Source organism: Chroicocephalus ridibundus, chromosome 2, assembly GCF_963924245.1.
Source record: "Chroicocephalus ridibundus chromosome 2, bChrRid1.1, whole genome shotgun sequence".
NCBI lineage: Eukaryota > Metazoa > Chordata > Aves > Charadriiformes > Laridae > Chroicocephalus > Chroicocephalus ridibundus.
In genome coordinates, this window is record NC_086285.1 from 127,692,994 (window position 1) to 127,720,884 (window position 27,891).

The window sequence follows — 27,891 nt, forward strand, 5'->3', positions numbered from 1 at the left end:
TGTGTAGTGTTATCCTGAAAAATAAAGAGTTTAATTATTGAAGCACTACAAGTGAACTGATGTTTGGAGTTGGAGACCACAACTGAAAAGCCCTCAAACATTAGACAAGTGCACGGGATGTCTGTATGCCAACAGACGAGAAGAAGTCTACTTGGGACAGTCTTACTGTTGTACAAAGGAAAAAAAAAAATATGTGTAAAAGGCTTTTAGGCGTGCATGACTTGAGCTGAACTTAGGGTATTTTTAATGATTTTAGCTTGCCTTTATGAATAGCATAGGGACGTGACCAGCTGAAAGAAGAAAATGAAAACAAGATGATGTAGAACACAATATATGCGAAAAGCTGATCCAACAGACAAAAGGGAGCCATAAATTGGGTTTATGGTGTTGAGGAGCAGGATGCCCCTGAGGGCTGTTTAGTTTTTGTACACAGTGTTACACTTGTTACCTGTCACACTGCTCTGAATAAGGAAACCTGCAAAAACGCCGGCCCCAGGGCAGGTTCTGTGGCTCAAAAGCTGAGCCCGGGTCGGAGGTGAGGCTGGAGGCTGCCACTGGGACCAGCGCTGGTGGCCAGTGGGCACCTTCTCCAGGTCCAAGCATGGGTCAAATCTTTGGTGTGATACCAGTATAACACGGCAACCCTCAGAGCCTGGAAGACTCTGACCCAGCTCTTACGCCATACTGCAGCGATAGCTCCAGTGGGAGAAATGCAAGCCTGAGAGCCTCAGGCAAACGGCTGACAGCATAGAGCAGACGTTAGCCTGCAACTTGGTCCTTCAGGCCTCACAAAGCATACAATCATCTTTAACGAGGCAACCACCAAATGTTAACATATTTACTCAACTTCTGCAATTTCCTTTGTCGTCCAAGTGTCACCATACTTGTGCTTTTGCCCTTCGTGTGCCTTAACACAACCCACAAAGAGTGCAATTTTGATGTTTTCCTAATCAGCGTACTTGAAAAGACAGCATTTTCAGTGCAGCAAAGCTCCCAAACTGGCTGTAGGAATCAGCTAGTCTGGCGATTAGTCACGTGGAACAGCAACCAGCCACACGCTACGCTTCCCTCAGACAAGCCTGCCACCCGGGCTGTCCAGGTTGCTGCACAGCGTCATCACAGGCAGTTGGGAAAACATCAATGTCACTGATAAATGCCAATATCCATTTTCACACACTCACACTTTGCAAGATGGGAAAAATCCCTGCTCCTCTGGGTTGTTCCCCAAAACGCACCACAACACTTCCTTCTTTCTCCAAATAACTGCCAAATACTCCACACTGATTATCTGGTTAGATCACATATTATCAACAAGGGTTTTCAAAACATTCACGTACAGCTCCTGTGGCATATATTGCCTATGTCCATGCAAGTCAGTTATACAGTCCAGAACGACCCTGGGCTCCACAGGTCGCTGGTTGGTATACTACGGCATGATCCTCAGCATGTTTTTGGCCTAAGCAAACCAGCTCCATCCCAAACAATTTCCCAGGCACAGTTCACTAGCCTTCATGAAGCTGGGACGCTTCTCAATGAGCAGTCCACAGGCAGCCACCCTGTTTTGGAGTCTGAAAGTGTCTAGTAGTACGTACAATCAAGCGTTAGTGCCAGAGCAGTTTTAGGCACGCTAAAACACAGCTTTTGTGAGCACCGACCGGACCGCGCTGGCACAGAGGCTGCTTGGCAATTTCGGTTCGTACGTGGGGAAAGAGGAGAATCAGCAATGCACATCAGGGCCAGCATTGCCGGGATGACACACGACCTCATTGCACATCCAGTCTTGCACATGTTGGTAGGGGTGACAGCAACCACATCTGAAGCTGCACCCAAGAAGAGCCCAAAAAGCCACACTGATGTGGGATATTAAAGCATCTTTCAACTTATTCCATGGTTTCACTTACGAAGAGTGGCACATTATTAGAAAAAGGGCACATAACACTAGTTTGGCAGGATACTAGAAAATCACAGAAACAAGACTCAAGTAGAATGAAGTATCATAATTAGGAAGAGTCTTGGAGATGACGTTGGAAAGAAAGCTTCTTCAGATCCAAGGCACAATACCACGTGAGGGATTTCTAAGCACCCATTTTCCATCACACAAATCCACCAACTTTCAGAATAAAACCACACGTATGAAAGCAAAACCAATGGAGATCTTGAATAACGTTTATCATTAACTTAGCTGGACCCGTCAATAATTATAATCCCTCAGGCAGAAAGTCACACACACACAGTGGACACAGCACAGCTGAAGCGGCCTGACATGCATTACCAGAAAAAAGGAAGAAAAATATCAGCTGCACAATGAAACAAATACCCAACAGAGAGATAAGATATAGGAAGACACCCCCACAGACCAGTATTTTCAGAGAGTTTATTTATAGAATTGTTATTTCAATTTGGCACACAATTGGAAAATGCTAATAAAATTTGGTGGGACAACAGGAAAAATGCCAGACTCTTGCTGGTCCTTTGGGGAGAAAAAAGAAATGTAAATTACAAACAAGGAACAATCAGGGCTGAAAACAATATTATCTGAAAGTGGGCTCTATCATCTGTAGACAACAGAAAAACCCCAGAAGACTTAGAACCTTGAGACCATGGGACGATGTTTTGAAGTTCTCTAGTAACGTAGACTGAAGCTGCCAGAGGCGAGTTTAACACAGCCCAGGTTGTTTGCTCTATTGGCAGAAGCTGAGCTCTTCTGAACTTTGCTTAATTTACTGTTCGTGTTTTATCTGGCTTGCTTCTGCTCGCATTGAATTCAGTGCGAATGCCGCTACTGACTTCAACAAAATCAGGTCTTTCACATAGGGCCAATGAAGCCTCTTTCATAAGCAACGAGGCTCTGCACCCAGAGGAACAGAAATGCCAAACGCCTGTAACATTACACTGAGAATCCGTTTTCTTCTCCTTTTTAAGACAGTTTAACTTCTCCTTGCTCTTTACTTTGCATCTTTTCCGCATGTTCAGTACCACCAATCACACGAACCTCTCTTCAAGATGCCTTTATTTTGTTGGCATCTATCACACTTTTGGTAAGACCAGTACTTTAGGCATGTTTGGTCCCAAACATTAACAGCTTGAGGTTAAACTGTATAGTTTGCCGCTGTGGTCCTCTCATTCAGGGACTGTTTTTAGCTCTGACCACTCATTTATCTTGTCCATATGGACTAAGAAAGGAGCAAGGATCAGGCAGAAACAGAAAGATGAGGAACAGCAAAGAAGGAAAAGTGGCTACCCATTGCTGGCTGCAGTGGGAGCCTCAGAAGGAAACCAGACAAGCACTTCAGAACTTCTCTCAGATGAACTGAAAGAGCTAGTGTGGCACCTGAAAACCACATAGTATAAGGCTTCAACAGCTTCTTGATACAACCCTTGAGTGGCACAAGCTGTTTGTGAGGTGCAAAGACACTCGCAGCAAGTGTTAGCGCTTCAGTATAAGAGCTGCCGTATAAAAGGCGTGGTTCAAGTCAAGCAGTCTTTGAGTCCTCTCAGAGTTACCACAATCTTGTCTCAGCAAGAGACTCTCTTGCTGTAATGTCTCTACACTACAGTGAACTGGATACAGCACAGATTTATCATTGAGGATAGCAGGTCAGGAGATAGACTATGAATGATAATTCTGCAAAGTGAAATCCACAATTGTTTGTGTGAAAGAGCCTCACTCTCTACAACAAAGCACTGAAAAAAGGCTCAGCATGAACAGCCTGACAGGAAACCATCCATCCATGCTCTCCTTGGTTCAAGGCAGTCTCCTTCACCTCCATCCTGCTTGGCCTTAAAATCATGCAGGCATTTATCCATGGTCCACTTAAACTAACCTGTATGGTTATCTAACCCCTGAAGGACAAGAGAAATGGAACTATCACTTATAATTTAAATCAAGAAATGGAAACAAGCGTTCTCTGTTACAACTTCTCTCCAGCACAGCCATCTGCTTCTTTCCTCTCCACTTCTCCAGTTTACTTTAGAAAACAGATCCACGAAGGGGTTGGGCAGAACTGAGGAGACAGTAGCCTACAAAAGAAATTCTGCCATCAGAGAAACTGCAACTGGAATGACATTCACGAGACAAAGCAGCAGCCAGCCTCAGCTGCCGTAACACAGAGGAGGACCAGCACAACACTCGGTCACTTCTCATTGCACTGTTCTCGGGGAATGCGGACTCCTTGATTTACACTGTTAAACCAGGAGTATACAGTATTGCACCGCTGTTGCACAGCTCCAACAGATAAGAGGATGCTACAAAGATATGGGGGTACATTTGTTTATAAACAAAAAAGCAGAGATAAACTCCAGTGCTGACTCCCCTACAGACCTCTGATCTCCAACCACTGTCTATTTAAAAAAAAAAAAACAAAAACCAAAAAAACCACCAAACCACTCTTCTCATGCCTGAAGCCAGTTAGAAAATCTGTCCACTCAAATGACTGTAAAACCAAGCATATGAAACAACATCACTAGATGACCACTCAGCTTCGCCTACATGGTTAATTCACCATTTGAGGAAGCTGTCTTGGCTATTTTCATTATATGCTCTGTAGATTAGAACAGTCAACACACATGAATCCATCTGTAAACGTCTGGCAAATATGTTAAACTCAAAACCACTGTCGATATTCAACCCTTTTACTTCTGTGTCCATTTGTTTAGAAAACATTCATTTAATCAATGCAAGTTAGGACTCTTGGTACAGTACTAGGTTTCCTCTTTGCTACCATCTACTCTGTTTAGCAGGATGAAAAAGAGAAAATATCTATGGCTTTAGAATAATTTCCCTTGCAATTACCTTAAGCAAAAAAGCCACTCGAACAAAAATTCACCATTGGAAAACCAACGCTAAAACAATACATTCTCCTATTTCCCTTGTTTGGAGCAAGAATGATACTGTGAATTTTAAAAAATTTTTAGAAGAGACATACTTCTGTAGGAACCACCTACACCGTGCCATTGTTTTAAGTAGCATCCCTAAAAATGGTATGACAGTTTTATGTGGAAAAGGCTAGAATGTAAAGAAGGTTCCAGCCCGGCAGCAAGACATGGGTACAGTATGATTTCCTGCCTCTCTGGGCATAAGCTTAAGTTACTTCCATGCAGCTGACACCAAACAAGTACTGGAGCCAGAATAGCAAGATGTTTCAGAATGGAGTGTAAACACAGGCAAAGAAATAGGATATACTGAGTGTTAACACTATACAAACAAACACTGAAGTGCAGTGGCACACATGCACTAAGCAAACACTTTTCAACACTTGCTGGTCTGCACAAAAGTTGCACTTATTGTAAAGTGACCTCCAAAACTGATGTTCACCAGATGCTTACCTATTCTCCTATCAAAGAAGCTCCTCTTTAAACTAGACTGGGAGACCCCAAACACCACCTTAGGTCTTAGCTGTGGGAAGGAGGTATGAGGTCAGGCTGTACCAGAGGTAATTAATGGGCACCTCACTCTCACCTTTTCTTCATTTTCACAAGAAGCGAGATTGGGCCAGTAAGTGTCCACAGTGAAAGGTATTGACCACTGAGATCCATTGCAACAAAGCAATCTAGGATTTAAATGGGTCTAAACACGCAAACGTCTTCCTAATGGAAGACTAGGTATTTTAGGCAGCATATAGGAAGAAGGAAAGGAGGGCTGAAGCTCTTCTTTGTACCTTATCTTCCAAAGGAAAAATAATTTAGGCAAATACTTCTGTTTACTGCTTTACACCTTCAGTTAAGATGCAAGTAAGCCCTTGTATACGATATGTAACATTATCTTATTTTTCATTTCGCATACAGAAGCTAAGTCTGATCACAGCTTACACAAGGAAGTGATGGAATCGTACCCAAAATAAGAGCAGTCACCTTTTCGTAAGGTACGTTTACACATGATTTCAATCTGAATCTAAAACCATAACCTGCCACAGACTTTGTCTTAATTGACTATTTAAATATTGTGCATTCAACCTCTGTGACACAATTAGGTTTTTATACTAGGCTAACTATGGCTATTTCTCATATTTAAATTTTAATCTGTGTTCATTAACTAATAAAGAAAATAGCTGCTTTTTCTATTAGGCTTTAAGTCATTTAAATCAGTCTGAAGGAAAAAAAGCTGCAGTCTTGTAAAATATTACTAAAGCCTTGAGAAATATCTGCTTTTTTATTCTTCACTGAGGTTTGGAAGCTCAAGAAGTTTTTCAAAATAGATCAGCCTCTTCTTAAAAAGGGCATATTAACTATTTTTTACAGCATATAGTAGTTTATTAAAATTAAAAACTGGAAGTTAACTTGCTTTGTGTATTATCTACATGTGTAAAAGGTATTTTCAAACAGCAGCAATAGTGTCAATTTTGGAAAAACAGTTACCTAAAAAACAAACAACCTACCCGTACCAGAAGGCTAGTAGGACTAAGCTTCAGTCTACTTTGCCAGTAAGTTTACAAAACACAAGTCTGTATCTGTAGTTACGCAACATCTGAGGAGGTCTTTTGGAAATGGGAACATTAGCTAGAAGTTAAGAGGTACATAGACATGCTTCACTAGTGACATAAGGAGAAAAACCCCCTCTTAATCAGAACAGCAGTATGACGAAAGAAGTTAAAATGAAAGTAATTAAGAATTTGGTTTAAACAGCCTAAGCTTATACTGAATAAACTTTGAACACAAAACATCGGTATTAACTAAGAATTTTAGCTTTCTTGAGGACTGATGGGAAGGTTATCTACTGATAATTCATATAACAGATAAATTCTAACCTTCTGAAACTGTTCAGAGGGGGGCAGAGAACAATAATACAGATGATTATGTTTTTGCAGATAGAAGTCCACATATTTAAGTTGCAACAAATTGTCATTTGATATCAAAGGCCCATGTTCTCTTCTATGTATATTGGATTGACAAAGAACATTTTTCAATAAAGTTTTGCAGACCCTGTCGTACTTCAAGCACCGCATGTTCCTTGAACAGATTCAAGTTCAAATGGTGTCTCTCTACATAAATTTTCACAAAGCAAGTAACCACAGGCTGTTTGGGATGGCTCAAGACCTTTCTGCAGAAAAGAGCGCGCCTGAACCTAAAAAGATAGAAAGTTATTTCTGGGCTTGTAGAAAAATTGCTGGTTTATATCTTGTGTTCTAAACGGAAACAACCAAACAACTTACTATTTCTGTTAAACTCGTTCCATATGACTCTATCCAATGGAAAAAAAAAATCCACAAAAAAAGAGGTACTGGAGGAAAAGCTGCTTCTGGCACAAACACCAAATGATGAACAAGTCCTACATTAGAGAAAAACCTAGCATGCATCTTTAACACTGTACGCAGAAATCAAGGACAGGAAGTAACTGTTAAAAACTATACAAGGAAACATTGCCTTCTTTTAAAAAGGTATATGGAAATAATTACACTGATTAATAAAACACTGATATTCACAACCCATCTGAACTAAACTGGTTTACATCTTTAGGAAAAGAGTCAAAATAATACAGAACATTTCTTTTTTTCTCTGTCAAAGATAAACTGTTGCTGCATATAAATTCATCTCAACCTTCCTGTGCTTTCTGTTCAGGGGATATAGAACACAAGGTCACATTTCCTGCTAAATTGTTTACAGAGTTATCAGATGCCTATACAAATCAACCTTTTTTTCCCTACTCAATTCATTATGGAGTTGCTACAACTACAGTAACAGGATGCAAAAGGTTCCAAGAAATTCCTGTGAGAACTACTAAGGTTATTTTATGAATCAACTTGGATTTTTCTTTAGCTCACCTACGTTCACAAATATATACTGTATATGCACCTTGAGTATAAGAACTGCATGAAAACAGTCTGAAAAAAATAAAACATGGAAACTGAGGTGTGAGACAGTCAGTCCCCTTCCTACTTCTGATTATTATTTTATTTTTTTTTTAAATACCACCTCTGAAGAAACCCAATGCATGATTATAGTCCCCAAACCCACACCAAACTGCTTTGCTTTGCTGTGCATCTTTCCCAGCAGGTTTTCACACCTGCTTCTTCAGACAGAGCATTTGGAGGCTACAAAAGCACGACTTGTACTTCTCCATCATTCAAGTTTATTTGTGTGATGTTTTTTCCAGATCTGGAAGTTTTTCAATTAGTGCTTTATGGTTCATGTTGATACTGGCTATTAGTCCTCCCTCATTGCCATCTGAGCCAGTGTAACTAATTTCTTCACCAGTCAGGGTAGTCATATGGCCACCCAATGCTCTCAACACTGCATTTCCAGCACATATGTCCCATTTCTTAATGTAGGTGACATGGATATACACGTCAGCTTCTTCTTGATTCTTTTCAGCCACATCAAGGAGGGCCAGCACTTTATAACCTAGAAGAAATGAGCAGAAGTAAAAAAAAAAAAAAAAAGGTTAAACCAAGTTTTTGTATTCATCACAAAGGATAAGTCTACTAGTAAGCAGATTTACAGACGTGCAAGATTTAGGAAAGTGATGTCATTAATTATATCATGCCAACGAGCATAATGGCAGAGGCACCAATAACTTTGTCTGAGAGAAAATTTGAAAAGGAACGTCCTTGCTCCCCACACACACAAGATTTTTCCACTGCACCCCAATTAAAGCCTTGAGTATTTGGGACACATTATTTTTTGACAGCCTTTACCAATATGTTACATTGGCTTATCTAGAGACACATTAGAACAACAAGACCAGAAACTTGAATATAGTTTTGCTCTTACGTTCACTCACTTATTTCTCATCTCTATATTATGCTGAAGTCTACCTTCCCCCCGTCCTCACTTTTTGTTACAATAGAAGGAAGATGCATATACCACTCTCATACAGCAACTCAGCACAAGGCATTCTCCTTTATCATACATTATGCAGTACAAAGTTGCTTTTAGGGGTATCAAAAACAAAAAGCAAGAGGAAAAAGAGGGAGATGCCACAGTCATATCCTTTTCTCTAACAACAGCTATGCTGTTAAATCATTCGGAAGCAATAAAATGAATAGGATGCTTAAGGAACCAAACCTGCTCCACCAGCGGGGATTATCACAGTCTTATTTCCAAATGTCTGCCGTGCAACCTGCTCAACTTTTCCTGCATGGGAGCGGGATACAATAATCCTTGGAGTTTTCTCATTGTAGGAGGAACGAGCTTTTACGTTTGAGCCACCATCCACCATTGCCCAGGCTACAACAGAAACACAAATTCTGCTAAGATTTACAAAAGGCAATCTCTGTTAAACGTAAAGATAAAAGGATACTTATCTGAGAAAATGGAATTGATGCCTCTAACTTAATTTCCCCTCCCTACTGTAAAAGAGAAAGTTAGGGCTGACAGAAGAGAGGGATGCACGCCCACATGTGCACACAAGCAAATAGAAACAGCCCCCATCCCCACACACCTTTGTGTCTATGGCATTATCCCATGCCCGACTATTCTTGTGCCACACTTCCAAAAAAACAGAGTAAGAGGGGAAAAAACCCAAGTAGTAATACTAGAACCTCTGACTGAAAAGACACCAAAGTTATAAGGATGGCTCTGAGTCAGAAATAGATCCAATATTTTCTCAAATAACTCTTTTATAAGAGCAAAAAGCCCCGCTACCCTTCAAAGCGGATAGCAAAAATATTATGGAGTCATTTTGTTCAAAAGGATAGTAACGCTAAGGAAGAAAATAGCTCAGAAGGATGGTAATACTAAGGGAAACCTGCTATGGTGTGTTTTGGAGGACTGGATTTAGAATACACAGCCTCCCACTTGTTTCATCATGAGTTTCAAAGCCAAGCTTGGTAGGTGGCATCCCCTAACCATTAATTTGACATTTACTTAGCAGACTAACCAGCAATTTCATCTCAGTAGAGGGCCAGATTGTATGGCAACAGGCTGAATTATGTGTAATAACAATGCTGACTGCCCTTTATTGCTTTGTATTTGTGTGGTAGCATTAGGAATAATCCCACTCACAACATATTGTTATTTCCAGCTTGGCAAATGAATGCTCTTCACAGTGAATGACAGAATTCATGGCATCTCATCTGATGCCATGTCTGAACATTTCACACTTTACTATTAAAGGAGATAAATTCTCAAAATTAGAGTGCTAAAAAAAATAATAAGTATTTCTTCAGATAGGTGTTGATACTTAGAAAAATATGTTCCAAAACCACCCAAGATTCTTAAAGCATATTGGAATATAGCATATACTTAAATGACTGGAAATTAAGTTCATATTTAAAGACAGTACAATGTTTAGCACAAAATATCAAGTGTTCAGTGGGCAAAAAAAGAGAACAGATTAAAAAAATATATTTATTCAGTCTTAGTTTCTGTGACAGAGCTACTGCCTAACTTTACAACTCTAGAGGTCAGTATTGCCTAAGGCAAAACGAGAACAGAAATTATTGTGTCTAATCTACAGTATGTAAGACACGAGTACTAAAACTACTTTGAAGCTTTCAGAAGTGCATACATATTGCCAAACTTGCAGCCATCCTCACTGATATGTCATTAATACTGAAGAATTAATTAGTTGAGTGTTGTGGCATTAAAAGCATGTCAGATAATCAATAAGGCTATGGTAGGCAGTCTTGCCTGTTACATACAAACAGTTGCCATTAACATCTTTAATCTACCTTTGTTATTCACACTGAACAAACACCAGCTCCTGGGTATAATATCAGGGACCCAAGTTCTGCTGAATGAGCAAAATACCCTTCTGCTAGAGACTAACAGCACGCATAAGGCTGGTCAGTATGCGTAGGTTTCACTTTCTTTGGTTTGCTATAAGCACTCTGATTGAAGGAGTTTTAATTTTTAAACGTATTTTCAGTTGGTTTAGTTTAAATGCATCATTTTTGTGCTAAACATGGGCAGCATTTTCCTTTGTGGTTTTAGAGCACAGAACACATCCGCAGCTCTAATTCTGAGGTCTGCAGCAGTGCTCTTTTGCACCAGGTACTATTTTCTCACTTACACCTACAGATGTTCTCTCAAACATCAAATTTTAATTAACACTATGACTGAAGATGCTGGAAATATGTGAAGGCATAAAGGTACCTGTATATGATGAGAACGGCTTGTGTATCACTCCTATTACTGGTTTACCATTTACAGCCACGCAAACCATTGTTGTGACATACTGTCGAAGATCCTCTGTGGGCAAAACGAGAAAGTGAACAAGTTTACAGCCAGATGCCAAGGACACAAAAAGAAAGCAGACCTGACATTATATAAATATTGTTCTTTGAAGACTAGTCTGCATTCTGCCTCTTACAATGTAGCTTTGTTGTATCCTCAAATAACCTTGCAGTTCTCAAGACTTTAAAGACTTTTCAGTTTTCCAGCAGTTTTCTGGGTTGAGTAGATGTAACCTATACTCCTACCAGATCTAACGCTAACAGCTGTGTCTTATGCAGCATGTATTTCCATGGAAATCTGTACTCCTATATTCTCCTTTCTCTGTCCCACCTCCTATCCTCTATTGGTTCAAAGCTGATAATTCAAATACCAAAGAACATTCACCTGAAAAGGTGATTGTATCAATGGAATATTCACAAAATAATCCCCATTCTTCTGTTTGTTCTGCAGTATTTATCAGCAAGAATTTTAGTTGCATTGCCTTGAACTGCTAATGTGACATCTTAAAAGATTTGAAAACGGAGAAGACAGAATTATGCATGCTTTTTTGAAAAACTGTAACAATTTTTTTTATATCAAGTTAAACAGGAAATGTGTAATTCCAGCAGAAATCATAAAGGACAGTTACCATTTGTTTTATCAATTACTTAGTTGCAAGGAATATCAAAGTCATTTCAGAGTTGGTATATATAAAAGTAAATGCTACGGTCTGATAGAGATTTCATTATGCACTTTGTCAATTAAATCACACGAACTCTCACATAACACACTTTATTTAACAAGAGATGGCATTTTAAATACTTACTATTTTGTCTCCAGCATAAAAGGCAGACATCAGAATTACACACATGATTTGTCAACAAGAATCAGCTACCTGTGTATTCTTGTGTAGCATCTAACGGATCGATCCAGACTGTAACACTTTCTGCTGGAACCTCTTTAGGCTGTATTTTTTGTTTTATGTCTTCAGGAATACTGCGATCCCAAGAGATTGTCTCCTGATCAGCTGTATCAACACGCTCTTCAGAGTTTATCTATAACACAACAAAAGTTGTTGCATTAATTTATCAGATACAGTAGCTATGGTACTTGGGGAAAATTATAGGTTTGCTCATATCTTTTCTTTCTCCCTTCACCTCCAGCTAAAAGTGCAAGAATTAGTCATTTTTCAGCAACTTACAAGCTATTACCATCATGTGACAAGCAATAGAAAACCACAATCCAGAATTTTACTGCAAACCACACCACAGCTGGATGCTGCTTCTTTGGCTGCAGCTCTTCCCACTGAACGTTCTCACAGTACGAATCACAGGGGTTTTTTTGAATCAAAAGTTAAACGCAGTTGCTTCAAAGACTACAAGCAGTACATTTGACTTGAGAATCATGCGGTATACAGATACAGTAGGGGTCTAGTATTCCATTTATACAGATCAGTAGATGCAGATTGAAATGTACAGATATTTTATCAACAAATACTTTGCAGACTGTGGCATGACTTGGGGGAGTAGGAATCCTAGCATATATTCCTGCTTCTGGCATTGAGTTACAACTAGCAATTTAAGCAGCTCAAACGAATGTAACCACTACACAACTATCAGATGTATACTATTTTATAAACAAGTTAATAATATTCTATATCTGTCTTTAGGGTAGGTTGGGCTAAGGACCTAAGAAGGCCCGCGAAGAACATTTATAAACAGCAGTCAAAGGTCACGTTTAAGCCTATTGTCACTTGCTGCCTAGCTTAAGGAATTTTACTCTGGACCAGAAGGCATTTCAGTCTGCTGAACAGTTTGGTCCAGTAGTGGAGCACACAGTTCCAGTCTCTTGAATGGAAGAATGTTCTGCAAAACCCAATACAATGTCATTGTGACTGCAGTAGCAAGATATTTTTGGATCACAAGAGATGCAGTTATCACAAAACACTGTGCATAATGATTTCTCATGTTACAAAACATCACACAACCTGGCAGAAGAACTGCTGGGGAAACATTCATCAATGTGCCTTAACCCATCCATACCAGCTTACTACCACTGCAAAGATGGTCTATAGGAAAGCTGTAATGCAACCAGACGTAAGTAGTGCTAACAGGAATTTATACAAATTCATCCCATTTACTTTTAGTTACATTAGGAGACTAGTATTTCTATGCTCCTTCTGCCAATAAAAAGGAAATCATTACTACTGTACCTTTCAAGCTTCAGCCTGCTTGAACCCTTCAGAAACGCATCACTCTACTAATTACTCAATAGGACGATGATGCTTATGGCTTAGATATGTAGGTTATATGTCTGAAGTTGAGTGTAACTAATTTGGACTTCTAGGACATTTCAGAATATTAGGAACATAAACGTTTTTATTTTTGGTAGCTTTACAGCTGGCTTCCTCTAATATAATTCTAAAGGGATATTAGCTCTGATGTCCAGTCAAAGCAAGACAGTAGGCACACAAGGGATGTAATGTGCTTACAGCCTAGAAGCACTGATTTCCCTTTACTTGCTATGGATGGAGTTGAGACTGCTAGCTCTAATTCAGATAACTGCTAGAGCACATAAATCCCCTTTGACTAAACCAACTTGTTATTACAGATGTTGTAGGCAAGTGACATTGAAAAGCAATGAAATCAGACTACGTTTGAATGTTACAGACTTTGTATCAGCGAGATTTTTACATAATTCACATCATGACAAGAAAAGGCATCACACACCTCAACTATAACAGACCATTAGCAAAGGGTTAAGGGCCAAGAGAATTCCAAAAAAAAAAAAAAGAAAGCAAGCAGAACTGCAGCAACTCCAGCCATACATCATAGCTGTCTTCTCATGTAAAACCAGTACATGAAACATCGTATGTCAAATACAGAGTCCTTGAAGTTGCTATGACATTTACAAATTAAACATCTGTCACCGTACAATAAACCTGATGACTGTGTTTTCCCCTAGGGAAAACAATCCTGCGAAGTCAAGATGACTAGTTCCACAGACTTGGCAGCCTCAACACGGCCCCTGGGCAGTTAAAGTTCCACTGCAGCATATTATGCACCACCATAAGAACACATTTCCTCAACAGAAGGAAGAGGCCTCCAGAAAGTTAAAGGGTTGGAACCAGTCCTCAAAAGGAAGAATATCTTGTTAAACCTGTTCTTACAGTACACTAAAATTAAAAGACTGAAACTATCTGAAAGGTATTGTTTTCAGAGAAAGACCTCCTACTCGTTCAAATTTTGTAGCGGTGGCCATGATGCTGCAGCATTTATAATGCTTGTGAGGAGTCTCTCAACGACAATGATCAATCTGACAGAAAAAAAACAGGTAATAGTGATGAGGTCGCAGAGCCATCTGGAGGCGGGGGTGTGGGGGGGAAAATCAACTGGGTCACTAGTTCTTCCATTCATATGACCATTTACTCTGTAGCCCTGACCAAACACTCCACAAGTCATAGTCCAAATAGAAATTCATAGCCATTATTCTACATGCGGTTATTAAATTTATTTCTTGTTAGGAAGCTACATTGTAGGTTTTGCAAGACATAGTTGCCTGAGAGATCATCACCAACCCTTAACACTGGAAACTTGTATCTTTTTTTTTTTTTAAAACGTATGAAAATATACCTGGAAAACATGCCTTTGTGTCATTATGATGTCACATTCCTACTTGTCGTTCTCATTTGCTGGAAGCCTCCAGAGGCCATGACCTAACATTTCAAGCTTTTCTGTAGTGATATTGATATGTAGTTGACTGCCTTCCCGAGTCTTCACTCAGAAATTAGGAGTAGCTATGTGTCCAGGAGTAGCTGTTTCTCCAGGAGAGTGCTGTGAGAAACAGTGTCAAAGGCTTTACTAAAGTCTAGGTAGACAACATCCACAGCCTTTCCCTCGTCCACTTGTTCACCTTGTCAAAGGAGATCATGTTAGTAAAGCAGGACCTGCCTTTCATAAACCCATGCTGACTGGGCCCGATAACCTGGTTGTCCAGTATGTGCCATGTGATGGCACTCAAGATGATCTGCTCCATAACCTTCCCTGGCACCGAGGTCAGACTGACAGGCCTGTAGTTCCCCAGATCCTCCTTCTGGCCCTTATTGTAGATGGGTGTAGAATTTGCTAATTTCCAGTGAACTGGAACCTCCCTGGTTAGTCAGGACTTGTGGTAAATGATGGACAGTGGCTTGGTGAGCACTTCTTCCAGCTCCCTCAGCACCTTTGAGTGGATCCCATACAGCCCCATAGACTTGTGTGTGTTTCAGTGGTGTAGCAGGTTGTTAACCATTTCCCCTTGGCTTATGGAGGCTTCATTCTGCCTCCCCATTCTCATCTTCAAGCTCTGGTACCCAGAGAACAACTGGTGTTACCACTAAAGACTGAGGCAAAGAAGGCATCAACTATCTCAGCCTTTTCCTCATTCTTTGTCACTACATTTCGCCCCACATCCAATAAAGGATGGAGATTCTCTTTAGCCCTCCTTTCATTGCTAATGTATTTCTAGAAACATTTTTTTTATTGTCTTCTACAGCTGTAGTAAACATTAAGTTCTATTTAGGCTTTGGCCCTTCTAATTTTCTCCCTGCATAATCTTACAACCTCCTTGTAGTTCTCCTGAGTTGCCTGCCCTGTCTTTCAAAGGTCATAAACTCTCCTTTTTTCCTCCCTGAGTTCCAGCCAAAGCTCTCCATTCAGCCAGGCTGGTCTTTTTCCCTACCAGCTCGTCTTTTGGCACATGGGGACAGCCTGCTCCTGAGCCTTTAAGATTTTGTTCTTGAAGAATATACAGCCTTCCTGGACTCCTTTGCCCTTCAGGACTGCCTCCCAAGTGACTCTGTCGACCAGGCTCCTAAACAAGCCAAAGTCTACTCCCTGAAATCCAAGGTATAAGTTCTGCTGCCCCCACTCCTTACTTCTCCAAGAATCAAAAACTTTTACCATTTTGTGATCACTATATCCAAGACGGCCTCCAACCATCACATCACCCAACAGTTATCTGTTCACAAACAACAGGTCGAGAAGAGCACCTTCCCTAGCTGTCTTACTCACCGGATGTCAGGAAGTTATCTTCCACAGACTCCAGGAACCTCCTAGACTGTCTCCTCTCAGCAGACATCTGGTAAGTTGAAGTCCCCCACGAGAACATGGGCTAGCAACTGTGAGGCTTCTCCCAGCTGCTTATAGAATATTTTGTTTGCCTCTTCATCCTGGTTGTGTGGTCTGTAACAGATTCCCACCATAACTGCCTTATTGGCCTTCCCCCGATTCCTACCCATAAACACTAAACCCTGTTGTCACCATCATTAAGCTCTAGACAATCAAACCACTCCCGAACATACAAGGCTACCCCACGGCCCCTCCCTCCTTGCCTATCCCTTCTGAAGAGTTTATAGCCGTCCATTGCAGCACTCCAGTTGTGCAAGGCACCCAACCATGTTTCTGTGATAGTTTTCCTGCTGCACAATGGCTTCCAGCTCCTCCTGTTTGTTGCCCAGGCCATGCGCATTGGTGTACAGGCACTTCAGTTGGGCTATTGATCCTGCCACCTTTTTGCAGGGAGCAACCCTAATTCCTATGTGACTGTTCTCAGGTGTTTCCATGGTGTCTAACACATCAATAATCCCTACATCTTTGCTGTCGCATGAATCTTCACTCCCTGCCTCCACTGAGACAGCAGACCGAAGGACCCTGCTAGCACAATGTTCCTCAAACATTGCCACCCTCAGCCTTGTGAGCCCAGTTTTATCCCTTTCACTTTCAATTTAGATAGCAACCCATCATGCAATAATTTAAGACAGCAAGCAGAGACAGAAATAAACAGTTATTTAGGGTTAGCAACCGAACAGCTGTACAACGTAAAATCCTGTCTCAGGAAGTTCTGTAAGCTGCCCACTGACACTGAGTTTAACTACATTTAAGCAATCTTCTCCAGTTGTGCTTGAAGGGAAAGCTGTCCTCACAAAGAACAACTGCATCAAACACAGAGATTTCATAAAATATATTAAATCGGTGAAGGAACTACTGATGAAAGGTCAACAAAAAAAATTATTTCATAAACAAGGCAGTCTGGCTGCATCTCGTCAGCACAGAGATTCCTTAAAACAAGCCTGTGAGGTGCAGGAATCCTGTAATGGATGAGAGATGCTGCTTGCAGAAGTCACCAGCAGCAGAGGTCCAACAGCAACATTGGGATCAGCACATGGTGTGCCTTCTGAAACACCCAAGTGTTCCCAGCCTTCAAAAACCCATTGCACAGAAAACACTCTCCTCCAGCATGTTGGTGATTGGAATATAGAACTCCTCAGGGACATGCGAAGCAACTCGGGAGTGTACTACAAACCCGCGTGGATAAATGCAGTGCTCCGAACATACAGCCAACAGTCCCAACCATGTTCACAGTGGCTTGTTGTCCTGTGTTGGACTGCTCCCTACCAGCACTTCACAATGTCTTTGTGGCAGCTCACAACCCAACAAACCTACTTGAATACTAGCTAGCTGTCTGTGGCGAAGTAAACAAACTCAGGCTTTTTCCTGGTTCGAATGTGTAGGGCACAGCTGCGGTGTTGCCTTTGAATTCACACATTAAATATAAACTAAACTCAAAACACATATGCTTAAAAAAAAATAAAATAGAAGTTTCTGTTCAAATATACAAATGATTTTATCTTTTTTTAATAAACATCAGTACATGAAAATGCAATGGTTTTCTTAGAAAATGTTTGGTCGTACATGAATTTTATTTAGATTTATTACTCTCCCACATCCTTATCCATCCCAATACTCATTATGTATTTTAATATGCAAATAATCCAATAGCTTGAAAAAGATGAGGTAGCACAGCTCTTTACCCCTGAGTGTCAATATCCCCACCTAATAATTAAGTCCTCTCAAATTCAAATCTCAGTGCTGTTTCATTAGAATAAAAAACAGAACAAGAACACCACAAATACTATCCCACCTGTATTATAAAGAAGAAATACTAATTAGGCTACTCAAGGTAAAAAAAGAAAAACACCAAAACGAAACACCCCACAATTCAGGTAACCGTAAAAAAAAGGATATTCTCTAGTCAGAATACGAACATAAGAATATTCCAGGTATTACATTTCAAGAACAGAGACTGGAACAGACTGCCAGAGAGGCAGTAGATGCCACATCCCTGGAAACATTCAAGGTCAGGTGGGACGGGGCTCTGAGCAACCTGATCTAGTTGAAGATGTCCCTGCTCGTTGCAGGGGGGTTGGACTAGATGACCTTTAAAGGTCCCTTCCAACACAAGCCATTCTATGATTCTACGATTCAAATCAATGGATTTAAACATTGAATCAGACCATGAAAATGAAAAGCCTGGAGGCGCAGACAAAATAGCGTGCACAGGGGAACGTCAGTAAAATATTAATAGATGTTTGACTTTGTATTTCTGTTTTATTAGGGCACTAACTCTGCATGGCATACACGGCCACTTCATCAGTGATTACGCAAAGTAAGCATTACGCATACCCAAGACTGAAACTTAACTTTGCCATTTGTATTCATGTGACAGGAGATGGAGGAAAGGAGCAGAGGGACAGAAGTAAATAAGTAAATGTAAACATTTACAAACAGTAAACCAACAATGATTCTGGTAATTTCTTACTGGCTGACTGAAAGATGTTCCTTAGGGACAGTGGAAGATATTTTAGCATTGTATCATGTCCAGAGCAACGAGTAAGAGGATATCCACAACTACACACCTTGAAAGGTGTACTGATCTACTAGGTGGCTGCACAGGACCGTATTTGATTTGCTGTTATTTGACCGTGCTTCAGAGAGGCACAACTCGGGGGAGAGCAGTTCAACCAGCAGCCCTTGGGCATTCCCCTGCTTACCAATCAAGCCTCACACCTCACCCCTCCAAGCACTGCTGTCATGCTGCTCCAAAGAGCTATGCACCCTTGCGCCCACTACACAAGTCAGACTGTTTCACCTCCGTTTGCTTAGCTTCTGTTTTTTTCCCTGAAATGTATCAGAGGTGAAAGCTGTCTCATCTTCTCACAGCATCTGTACATACACAAATTGTGTGAAGGAATCAGATGCCAAAACCTCTGAACATAAACACGCACTCAACAAGTCAGGACATAGAAACATGCACAACAGGAGAATGCTCTCCAGGAGATCAAGAAGCAGGGTCAAAGCATCATGTTTCCAATAACCGAGGAAAGTATCTAACTTATTGTGGTTACAAAACAGGGCTCCAGAATCTGCTACAGAAGGAAGGACTTGCTTTGACACCAAGATTTAGCTCACCTGTAGCCAGGATCACTCCTGATCCCTCCTTTCCAAATTTTGAATTTTGGGACAGCGAGTAGCAATTTTCACTATGAACTGAAGCTGCTTCCTGAAAGCTAATGTTACTTGACACTGAAAAGAATACAAACTTGGAAATCAAAATATCACTTTTTTAAGTTTAAAACGTCTTTGAGCTTTAAACAATTTGAATAGCAGTCTTGCCAGCCTAGTCAAAAATTCGGGTTTTATTCAATACACTGACATTTTTAAAGCCAGCTGCTTCCTTTTGAAAGGATTCTTTTCCTCCTTAGATTACCACAACACATTAGGAAGGAAAAATGAGCTTTTACAGGTGATCATCTTCATGCCTTTCAAAAAGGTTCCTTTTGCTAGGGACCAATTTACAAAGAGTTTTAGCAGGGTAGATTTTTTTATGAAAGGATAGGAAGGACCTTGCTGAATCACATGGGTCTCTAAATAAACAGCTTGTTAAAGGGTAATAAAGTATAATAAAAATATGAAGTGGTTTTGTATATAAATGTGTAAGGTCTAAAAATATACTAATATATAAAGGTATAAAACCTGCTGGTCTCGCACTGTAATTCGTTTGAAATGAAAATAACAAATACTTCTATAATAATGCCACAGAACAGATTAAGGAGACATGCATTTTTTAAGACACAGAAGTCCAGACAGACAGACAGAAGTTTTCCTCTACCATGAACTACACCTTCATTTAATGACAAGAAATCACTTCATGCAGGAAGATGATGACAGGATATGCAAAGAATATGGACAAGCCTAAATGCCAAATAGCTTGATTATTGCTTATCAAAACTCGTTACATGGCTTTGGACATTAAGCCAGCAGGAAGCAAAGTGAAACAAACAGATCCACATAAACAGTAAAGACGTATCAGGTGACAACTCTGCTTCTACTGACTTAGGACAAATGGAAGTTGGTGAAAACAACTTAAATACAACAGAGGGAATCAGCATGGATCACAGAATTCAGCATTTCCACCAGTAATCTGTAGAAACAAATGGAATTTAAAACCAGCGAAGGTAAAGCCACTTGCCATTGGCTCACACAAGTTGTTTCAGTAGATAGCAAAATTCTGCTACAGTTCTATACAGATGCAAGTCCGTAGCAAAGAGAAAGGGAGGACCAGCTTGTCATGAGAGTTGCAACACTACCTTCCATGTTAAGAAAACATCCAAATAAGGCCACATTAGAAGTCTACCAATACAATAAAAAACACCAAGAAAACTTTCGCTGTTTGTGAGTGCCTACACTACTAAGAAACTCAAGTCTCCAGATGCTCAGCTGACAGATTAAACACCCTCAGTATACACACAAGCCAAATGAACTACTTGTAATTACATCTGAAAAGATAATCACAGAACTCATTACCGTAAAGTTACAGGCTTTAATTTCATTTTGTGTAGAGAGCGCCAGTGTAAGTCATCTAGTACCAACTAAAACCCATGTTAAGAGATGCATTTCCAGACAACAACTATTACTGAGATTTCAGATTAATATTCACACTTCTTGCTTTACTTGGAAACTTCTTGGCAGTTGCTAAAATCATCCAGGTCAGAAGATGGTTGATTTTGTTAAAAACCCTAAGACCTGAGGATGCCATTCTCACAACATGAAGAGACAAACAAATTACTGAAATTATTCAGCAACGCACTGAAACCCTTCTGAAGTTTAAGTAGCTTTTTTTTTTTTTTTTTAAAGCTACTTCCTTAACATATCTATTTTTCCCACAGAATCGGTATCAGATGCAGAGCTTGCCATCTCAGATGAAATTCCAGTTTTCTAAGTATGATAGTTGGCACTATCACACTATTTAAACCTGCCTGTAAACAGCAGATTTAAATCTAGAAAGTGCTTCAGGTAGCTTGATAAAAGAAGAGGAGTGCTTGGAGACATTAATCTTCAAAAAGTGGAATTCATTTAGAAGGAAATCTCATCAAAAATAAATCTGACATGTTCTTAAATTTCCATTTCAAACACTGATGCCTGATTCCAGCATTATCATGCACAAACTTGAAATGAGGTCTTTATTATCTGAGATTGAAGAACCTTCGGGTTTGGGGCTGTGGCAAGACCAATAAAAAGACTCTTGAAGACTGGGACAGAGGAAGGCTTCATTTCCACCACAGTCACAATTAAAAAAAAAAGAAGAAACAAAGGATATTTCTCTAGTCAGTATTTACATTAGAAAACAAGACATATAGCTGGTGCAACTATAGAACATAAATCAATGCACTGGTCAAAAATAAGCCCAAACAGCTGAAAATGAGAGTACAGGGCACAATTCATTCTGGCAAATAAGACTGAAGCCTGCATCCTGTGAACTTAATGCTAGTATAGTGAAGAAGCAAAATGGCAAAATTGTGATTGCTTTAAAATCGTTTTTTTCATAGTTGGAGGACAAACAGACTTTGGCCAAGGAGCTGGTTTAAGGAACACATCTTCCTCTGTCAATCACTTCTACATTTGTGAGCAAGTAGAGCTGCTCCTTCAGATGTCCTGACGCAGGCTGTTGGTAGTGCCATTATGAGAATTAACCCAGGGTATTCTTAAGTCATCTTTATTTTACCTTGGATATATTCAGATACCAAGCTCCTGACACTGATCCCTGGACAAGTGGCATTAGAAAAATGGAAGATCCTGATGCATGGCACTGGCAGAGAATCTCTTTTACCAGCTAATGCTGCTGAAGCCCTGGTATCATGACAGCATCTCTCCAAACAGAGAAGCTCTTCTGGGCAGAACATAACAGTCTTTCTGGCCAGTCTCTAACTGGATTTGGAAACGTTGCCTCCCAGTTCCTTCTCCCCCCGGCATCAGGGCTGGCTTGAGCATATCCTTAATCCCTTCACGTGATTCCCATCCAGTCCTTATTGCACCACCACTGTGCTAGCACAAGGAATAAGTGGGGCTGCATGGAGAACCAATCAGGAAAGCAGTGAAGTAATCCAGAAAAGATAAATGAGATAAATAAAAAAAATGAAAAGGAGCAGAGGGGATGATTATAGCCGGATCAGAGCTTTAACTCATTCTCAGCATGACAAACAAATAGACAAGGACAACACACTGGTAGCGCAGGAGCAGTAAACACCTCAAGCCTGTAGCTAGAGTTGTTGAGTTTATCAAGAGAAACCACTGCATATATTTTAGCATTAAATGTATTTTAAAATCAACTGCACAAGTGTACTTCATAGAAGATGCGTGCAAATATTCATTGATGGATGTTGAGTGTGATCAGACAATGCTGGGTAATACTTGAGTTAGAAATAACTGACTTGCGCCTTCCTGCCCCATCTTTCTAACACCTGTTTCTGATGGATAGAACATCAATACTCAATACATTCAATCCACTACACAGCGATAAACCAGAATTGATCTGCTTGTCTCTTTGGTCTTACCTAACCTAGCTGTGAGAACCGATGCAAATGCATCTATTTATAGCAAATAAAGCAGGTGATGCAAGCAGTGGAGTTCCTCTTCCTCTGTAGAGACAATGCCTTTACTTAAAAGAACAGGCAAAGGCAAAACATTTTCTATGGGTTTGGTTTTTTCCCCTCTCTCTTCCTCCCCTTAGATTTTTAAAGTTTTTTTATAAATCACGACTGTCAGGATTGTAAGACTCTTTCCAGATTTATTTCAGCTTCTGCAACTGAGAAGCCTAACTCTTCCATCTTCTCTTAATAATCACCCCTTAAGAGAAGGTCTGCTTCAGGCAGGCTGTTAGCATGCTTTCCCTTGTTATGTCCAGCAGCACAACACAGGGAATCCAAGGCTGCTCCCTGACTTCAGTTTATTTCAGTCAAATGACATCTCCCCCTGGTTATTTTTAAACATTTAAACATTTTTAAACATTGGAAAGCCATAGCTATTCTTAAAGGATAATTAATGGATCATTTCCTTTGCATTATAGGCATATTTTGGCACCACTTTTTGTGCTGGTTTGTTTTTTTCCTGGCTGCAGCATTTGACACCGATTTAAATGCTGAAGTACCCCAGTTGGGCTCAAGGACTCCACGGTGTGAGTAAATCAGCATTTTGCACAAGTTTACTCTTGGAAGTCTTTCAGTTTTTGTTTGACAACTTTGTCGGCAGCATCTTCTCTAGCAAGAAGAGAAGAGAGGTTTTATTTGACTTCAGCAATGTTTTTTTATTCTGGACCGTCACTTTGTACGCGGGGATAAGGCTACAGATACAAACTACGATGCTTCTTATGAGATGCAGTTTTATACTGCCTCACCTGAAATGTCTCTCAGGAAATCCTCTATAATCCTCATATTCACGCCAAAACTGCAGTAGGTCTGTTCTGTGAAACAGCAGCAGTCTTAGATGTGTTGTGCTGAAGGCAGACGTGAAGGATTTGAAGATTGAGACAAGACCTTGTCTTTGCACCTGAGATGTGTGCCATATGTACGTATATAGTAAACCAAAGGTTTCATTTTGGTTTGAACAAATGTTTAGGAATACATCTTCATCATAGCATAGACTTTAAGAAACAGCATGTTTTATCAGTATATACGGCTTAGTGGATATTTTTTAAATGCTGCATGAGATCAGCTGTTATTATCCAGATCATGTACTCCAAATACTATCCCAGAGCTGATCTGTCAAATTGAATAACTCTAGATTAGCTGAAAGATTTGTCAAACAAACTCTTCCTAGTCACCCTCAATGCTCAAACTCAATCAGTCTAAGGGGGATGGGAGAGGGGAAAAAAGAAAAAAGACATATGCCTGATTTTTTTTCCAGTTCCACAGAGGTACAGACACATTTTTGTCTTCATACTGTGTTTGAGAACACACCCGCACTTTAGAAAGTACCATCTATTTTTGAAGACTAGCAGCACTAGTCAACTGTAAGGAAAATAAAAACAAGTACCAAAATTTTTTAAAAGTAGACATTCAAAGTTAACGCCCTCTGAGAGGAAGACGCGCAAGTCAGACTGTCACCTGAGCACCAGAGGAGAGTTTACACAGTGACCACAGACACGGAACAGGCAATACAGTTCACTGAGCTCTTGAAGCCCAGACTGAACCCCCAGCCTTCTCTAGAACCACAAACAACTCTTTTATCTAAACTAATGAAGTCCCTGCATCTGTGGAAGGGGAGAAAGCGTACAGGTTTCAGGCAGCAATACAGGCATGCTGTAATGCCAAGCTCTGCGAGGACACTGAATAGCATAAGAGAACACGGGACAATACTTTTTCTTCCTTTAACGTAGGGCCTGCGAAGGTGGCTTGCCATTGACAGACAATCTTCAGAACATAACCATAATCTTTCTGCAGAGAAAGATCAACCACATATCAAGTTTAGTTCAAATATTGAAGAACAGTGTTTCCTTTAGATTTCATATTCAATGCATTCTCTACAACACTTACCAAAAAATAAAAAACCAAACCAAACAAAAAACCCCACAAGCCACTACTACGTATCATCCTGAGCAACTTCCAAAACAGCCACTGAAAACTCATTGAGTAATGACTAAACTTAAATATAAAATAAACTGAACTACACTACTTTCTCTAGACCTGTCCAGGAAAAGCACGCAATCATCACCTTTGAAACCCAAACTTAGGGTTTTCTATCTGCTTCAAAGGACCGTAAAAAGCTAAGCTGGAGAGAACGGCTAAGCTGAAGAGAAGTTCCCATTTACTAAAGCAAAAGTGGGGAAAAAAAGCCAACAAAAACTGAAAAGCCTAAAAGTATAGGTTTAGTTTGGGTTTGACCTGAAGCGTTAGAGGCAGATTTCAGAAGGGAATGAGAGCAGGGAGGGGCATGCACCTCTGAAAGAAAAGTAAATTCACTTTGCCCATGTAGTCACTGATCCACAGTGTGACACAGCTGTTAGCTTATCTGCTGTCGCGAGTCATGAGAGCTAGAAACTCAGATATTGTAACGCTACATTCCTAAACCTCAAATTCTAAAGCCCGTTCCTGGCTCTCCCTGTAACTTAAGGCCGGAAGGACAACTGGCAGGAAGGATAAATAAGAAAGAAACAGCATTACTAATCTCAGCACCATGAATTCATGCAGAATTGGCGCTGTGAAATTACCTTTACCTTTAACCAGGCGTTATTTCTAACGCCAAGTTTTACCTGGCATGGCTTCGCTTACCCACCACCCCACTCCTTCCCCTGCAACCCAACACCCACGGCAAACAAGCGTGAGGTGGCACTGCCACAAAGTCAGCAAGGGGAGGAAGGAAAAACGCAGAATAAGGGCCGCGTTTCCCGCCGGCGGGTACAAAACGGAGCCGCGTCCCCCGGCAAACGTCCGAGCCGCGGCGGTTGGCCTCGGGGGCGAACGTTACGCGGCCGTTAACGGCTGTCACGAGCCGCGAAGGGCTGGAGCTCTACACCGAGGGAGGAGGGCGCACGGCCCCGGGCTCCCTTTCGCCCCCGGGCTCCCTTTCGCCCCCGGGCTCCCTTTCGCCCCCGGGCTCCCTTTCGCCCCCGGGCTCCCTTTCGCCCCCCGGCCCAACGGCAGGGATGCCGGCACCCACCTGCACGGCGGGGAAGGCGCCCTTCAGCAGGTAGAACATCCTGCGGTTGGAGAGGAGGTCGCCGCTCGTCAGCTGCTCCTCAGCCCCCTCTCGCGTCTTCCCCTTCGCCTTGGCGTTGAGGACGTTGCCCTCCCGGACCCGCTTCACCTCCTGCCCGCCCCTGACGGCGGCCAGAACGGAGACGGCCAGCAGCTCCCGCAGGTCCACGGCGCCGGCGGGCGCGGAGCCGCGGGGAGACTCGGGCCCGCCAGCCGCCGGCTCGCTCAGCATGAAGAAGGCAAAGCGGCCGGCCAAGAAGCCGGAGTAGAGGTGGTAGAGAACGCCCAGCCCCAGCAGGCAGAACACGGCCATGCCGAGCGGCGAGAGGCGGATCCCCATGGGGGCCATGGCCACAGGGGGGTGTGTGAGGGAGGCACGGCGGGGCGGGCGGGCAGCGGTGCCGAGCTCTCACCACAGCCCCATGGCGCCGCCGGGGCGCTCCGCTCCCTCTACTGCTGCGGTGGCGGCAGGGCCGACCCGGCTCCACGCTCCTCAGCGGGCCGGTGAACAGGCAGCGCCGTCTGTATCCGGGTCAGGCGGAGGCGGGGCCCGCCGCTCGCACTGAGCATGTCCCGCCGCCCACCGGACTCTCGGCGGGCAGCGCTGGTCTGGGCTGGGAGGGGGAATGTCCGCCTCTGTGGGTGTCCCAGTAGGAGGCTGGGGTGGGGAAGATCCCTTCGTGTTCTACCGTGGGCGCGCCTGACAACAAGTATCGCTGGTTCTCCTGGAATGTGGGGTTTGGGGTGGCTTTTTATTTCACTTCCTTCTAGTCAAGCCGGTGCGTGAGGAGCCTGCCCCCTGCCTGCCCCGCACCGGCTGGGGCAGGAGCCGGAGGCCGCTTAGAAGGCCGGCTCGAGAGGCCGGGAAGGAGCCTGCTGTTGGAAATTGCTGTTTCCAGAAATTGCTGCTTAATTTCTGAAGATTTGCCGTTAACGGTTCTGAGCATCAGTGTTGAGTGTCTCCTGTTTTTCACACACCAGTTAGGGAGCTTAGGGACTCAGCCTGCTCGTGCTACAGCCCGCAGGAGAGGCACTTTCTGAAAGGTCCTTTCCGACTTGGGCAATTCTATGACTTGAGGTTAAGATGTACTTTCAGTCAGTAAAATGAAGCAAGTCCAACCATTTTCCCAGCCAAGGGATGTGCTAATGGCCTACCTGTCTTAATTTATACTTTTTCTTTGCGCTTCAGCTGGTTTAGGGGAGTGTGAAACTGCATGTTTATGACCAGGTTGGACATCTGGGGTGGAAACGAGGAAGAGTCCCTGATTATTTTTTTTTCCTGTTCTCCCTTCTAATTCTCTAGTAGTTTTGCGTAAGTTGTATCAGAAACAAAAGAATGAGATTAATTCAGCATTGTTTGAATTAATTACATGTTCTTTTATTCAAGCAATATTCTTGTCTGCTGATAATACATGTTCTAGAAACAGAGCTTGCTAATAACCCTGGAAAGAAGTAATTACTAGGGATCATGCAATATAACTATTTTCCTGGGATCTTGTGGAGTTTTTTTTTTTAAAGTGTTAAATTTACGTAATCAAAAATATGAAAACTAAGAACGACCAAAATTAAGATTGCCCTTGCAAACTGAAGTTGCCATATCATCTCCTCTGCATCTCCGTTCTAATGGCATCTTCAATAACATGGTTACATACCAAGTGTCTTGCAGGATCACACCCTGCCTGAAGTGTATGTGCAGGGACTGCAAAGGAAAGAAAGGATTGTAGGAACAGAAAGCATTGCACTTGAAATGGGATTCAAAGGAAACGGATTTTACTCTTAGGTGTGCTGGGATGTATATGCTCTTAGGTGACACCTAGAATGTCCATGTTTTTCCTTTTTCCTATTCTCTTTAAGATACAAGTTTTGGGGTTTGTTTTTTTTCTATGCAGTTCCTTCTTTGTCAGAAAGGGGGCTTGAAAGAATACACTGATCGTTTTCCTTAATACTGATTT

At 41.6% G+C, this 27,891-nt stretch overlaps 1 protein-coding gene across 1 annotated transcript; it reads right to left on the bottom strand.

The window, feature by feature from the left end:
* Positions 1-2,360: 2,360 nt before the first annotated feature.
* BPNT2 (3'(2'), 5'-bisphosphate nucleotidase 2) lies at positions 2,361-26,483 on the bottom strand. Its single transcript, XM_063326899.1, has 5 exons — positions 25,902-26,483; positions 11,987-12,146; positions 11,032-11,127; positions 9,001-9,162; positions 2,361-8,337 (listed from the first exon to the last, which is right to left on the bottom strand). The coding sequence occupies exons 1-5, from the start codon at positions 26,286-26,288 to the stop codon at positions 8,066-8,068; spliced, it is 1,077 nt and encodes a 358-aa protein (XP_063182969.1). The 5' UTR covers positions 26,289-26,483; the 3' UTR covers positions 2,361-8,065.
* Between the last annotated feature and the right edge of the window lie 1,408 nt (positions 26,484-27,891).

Bases quoted from the DNA above. Each gene is read 5' to 3' on its own strand.
- BPNT2 (XM_063326899.1), bottom strand. From the start codon at position 26,288: ATGGCCCCCATGGGGATCCGCCTCTCGCCGCTCGGCATGGCCGTGTTC. The intron at 11,128-11,986 runs GTAGCTGATTCT...TTTTGCCCACAG, and splicing joins TGCTACACAAGAATACACAG to AGGATCTTCGACAGTATGTC. The intron at 9,163-11,031 runs GTACCTTTATGC...TTTCTGTTGTAG, and splicing joins GCCGTTCTCATCATATACAG to CCTGGGCAATGGTGGATGGT.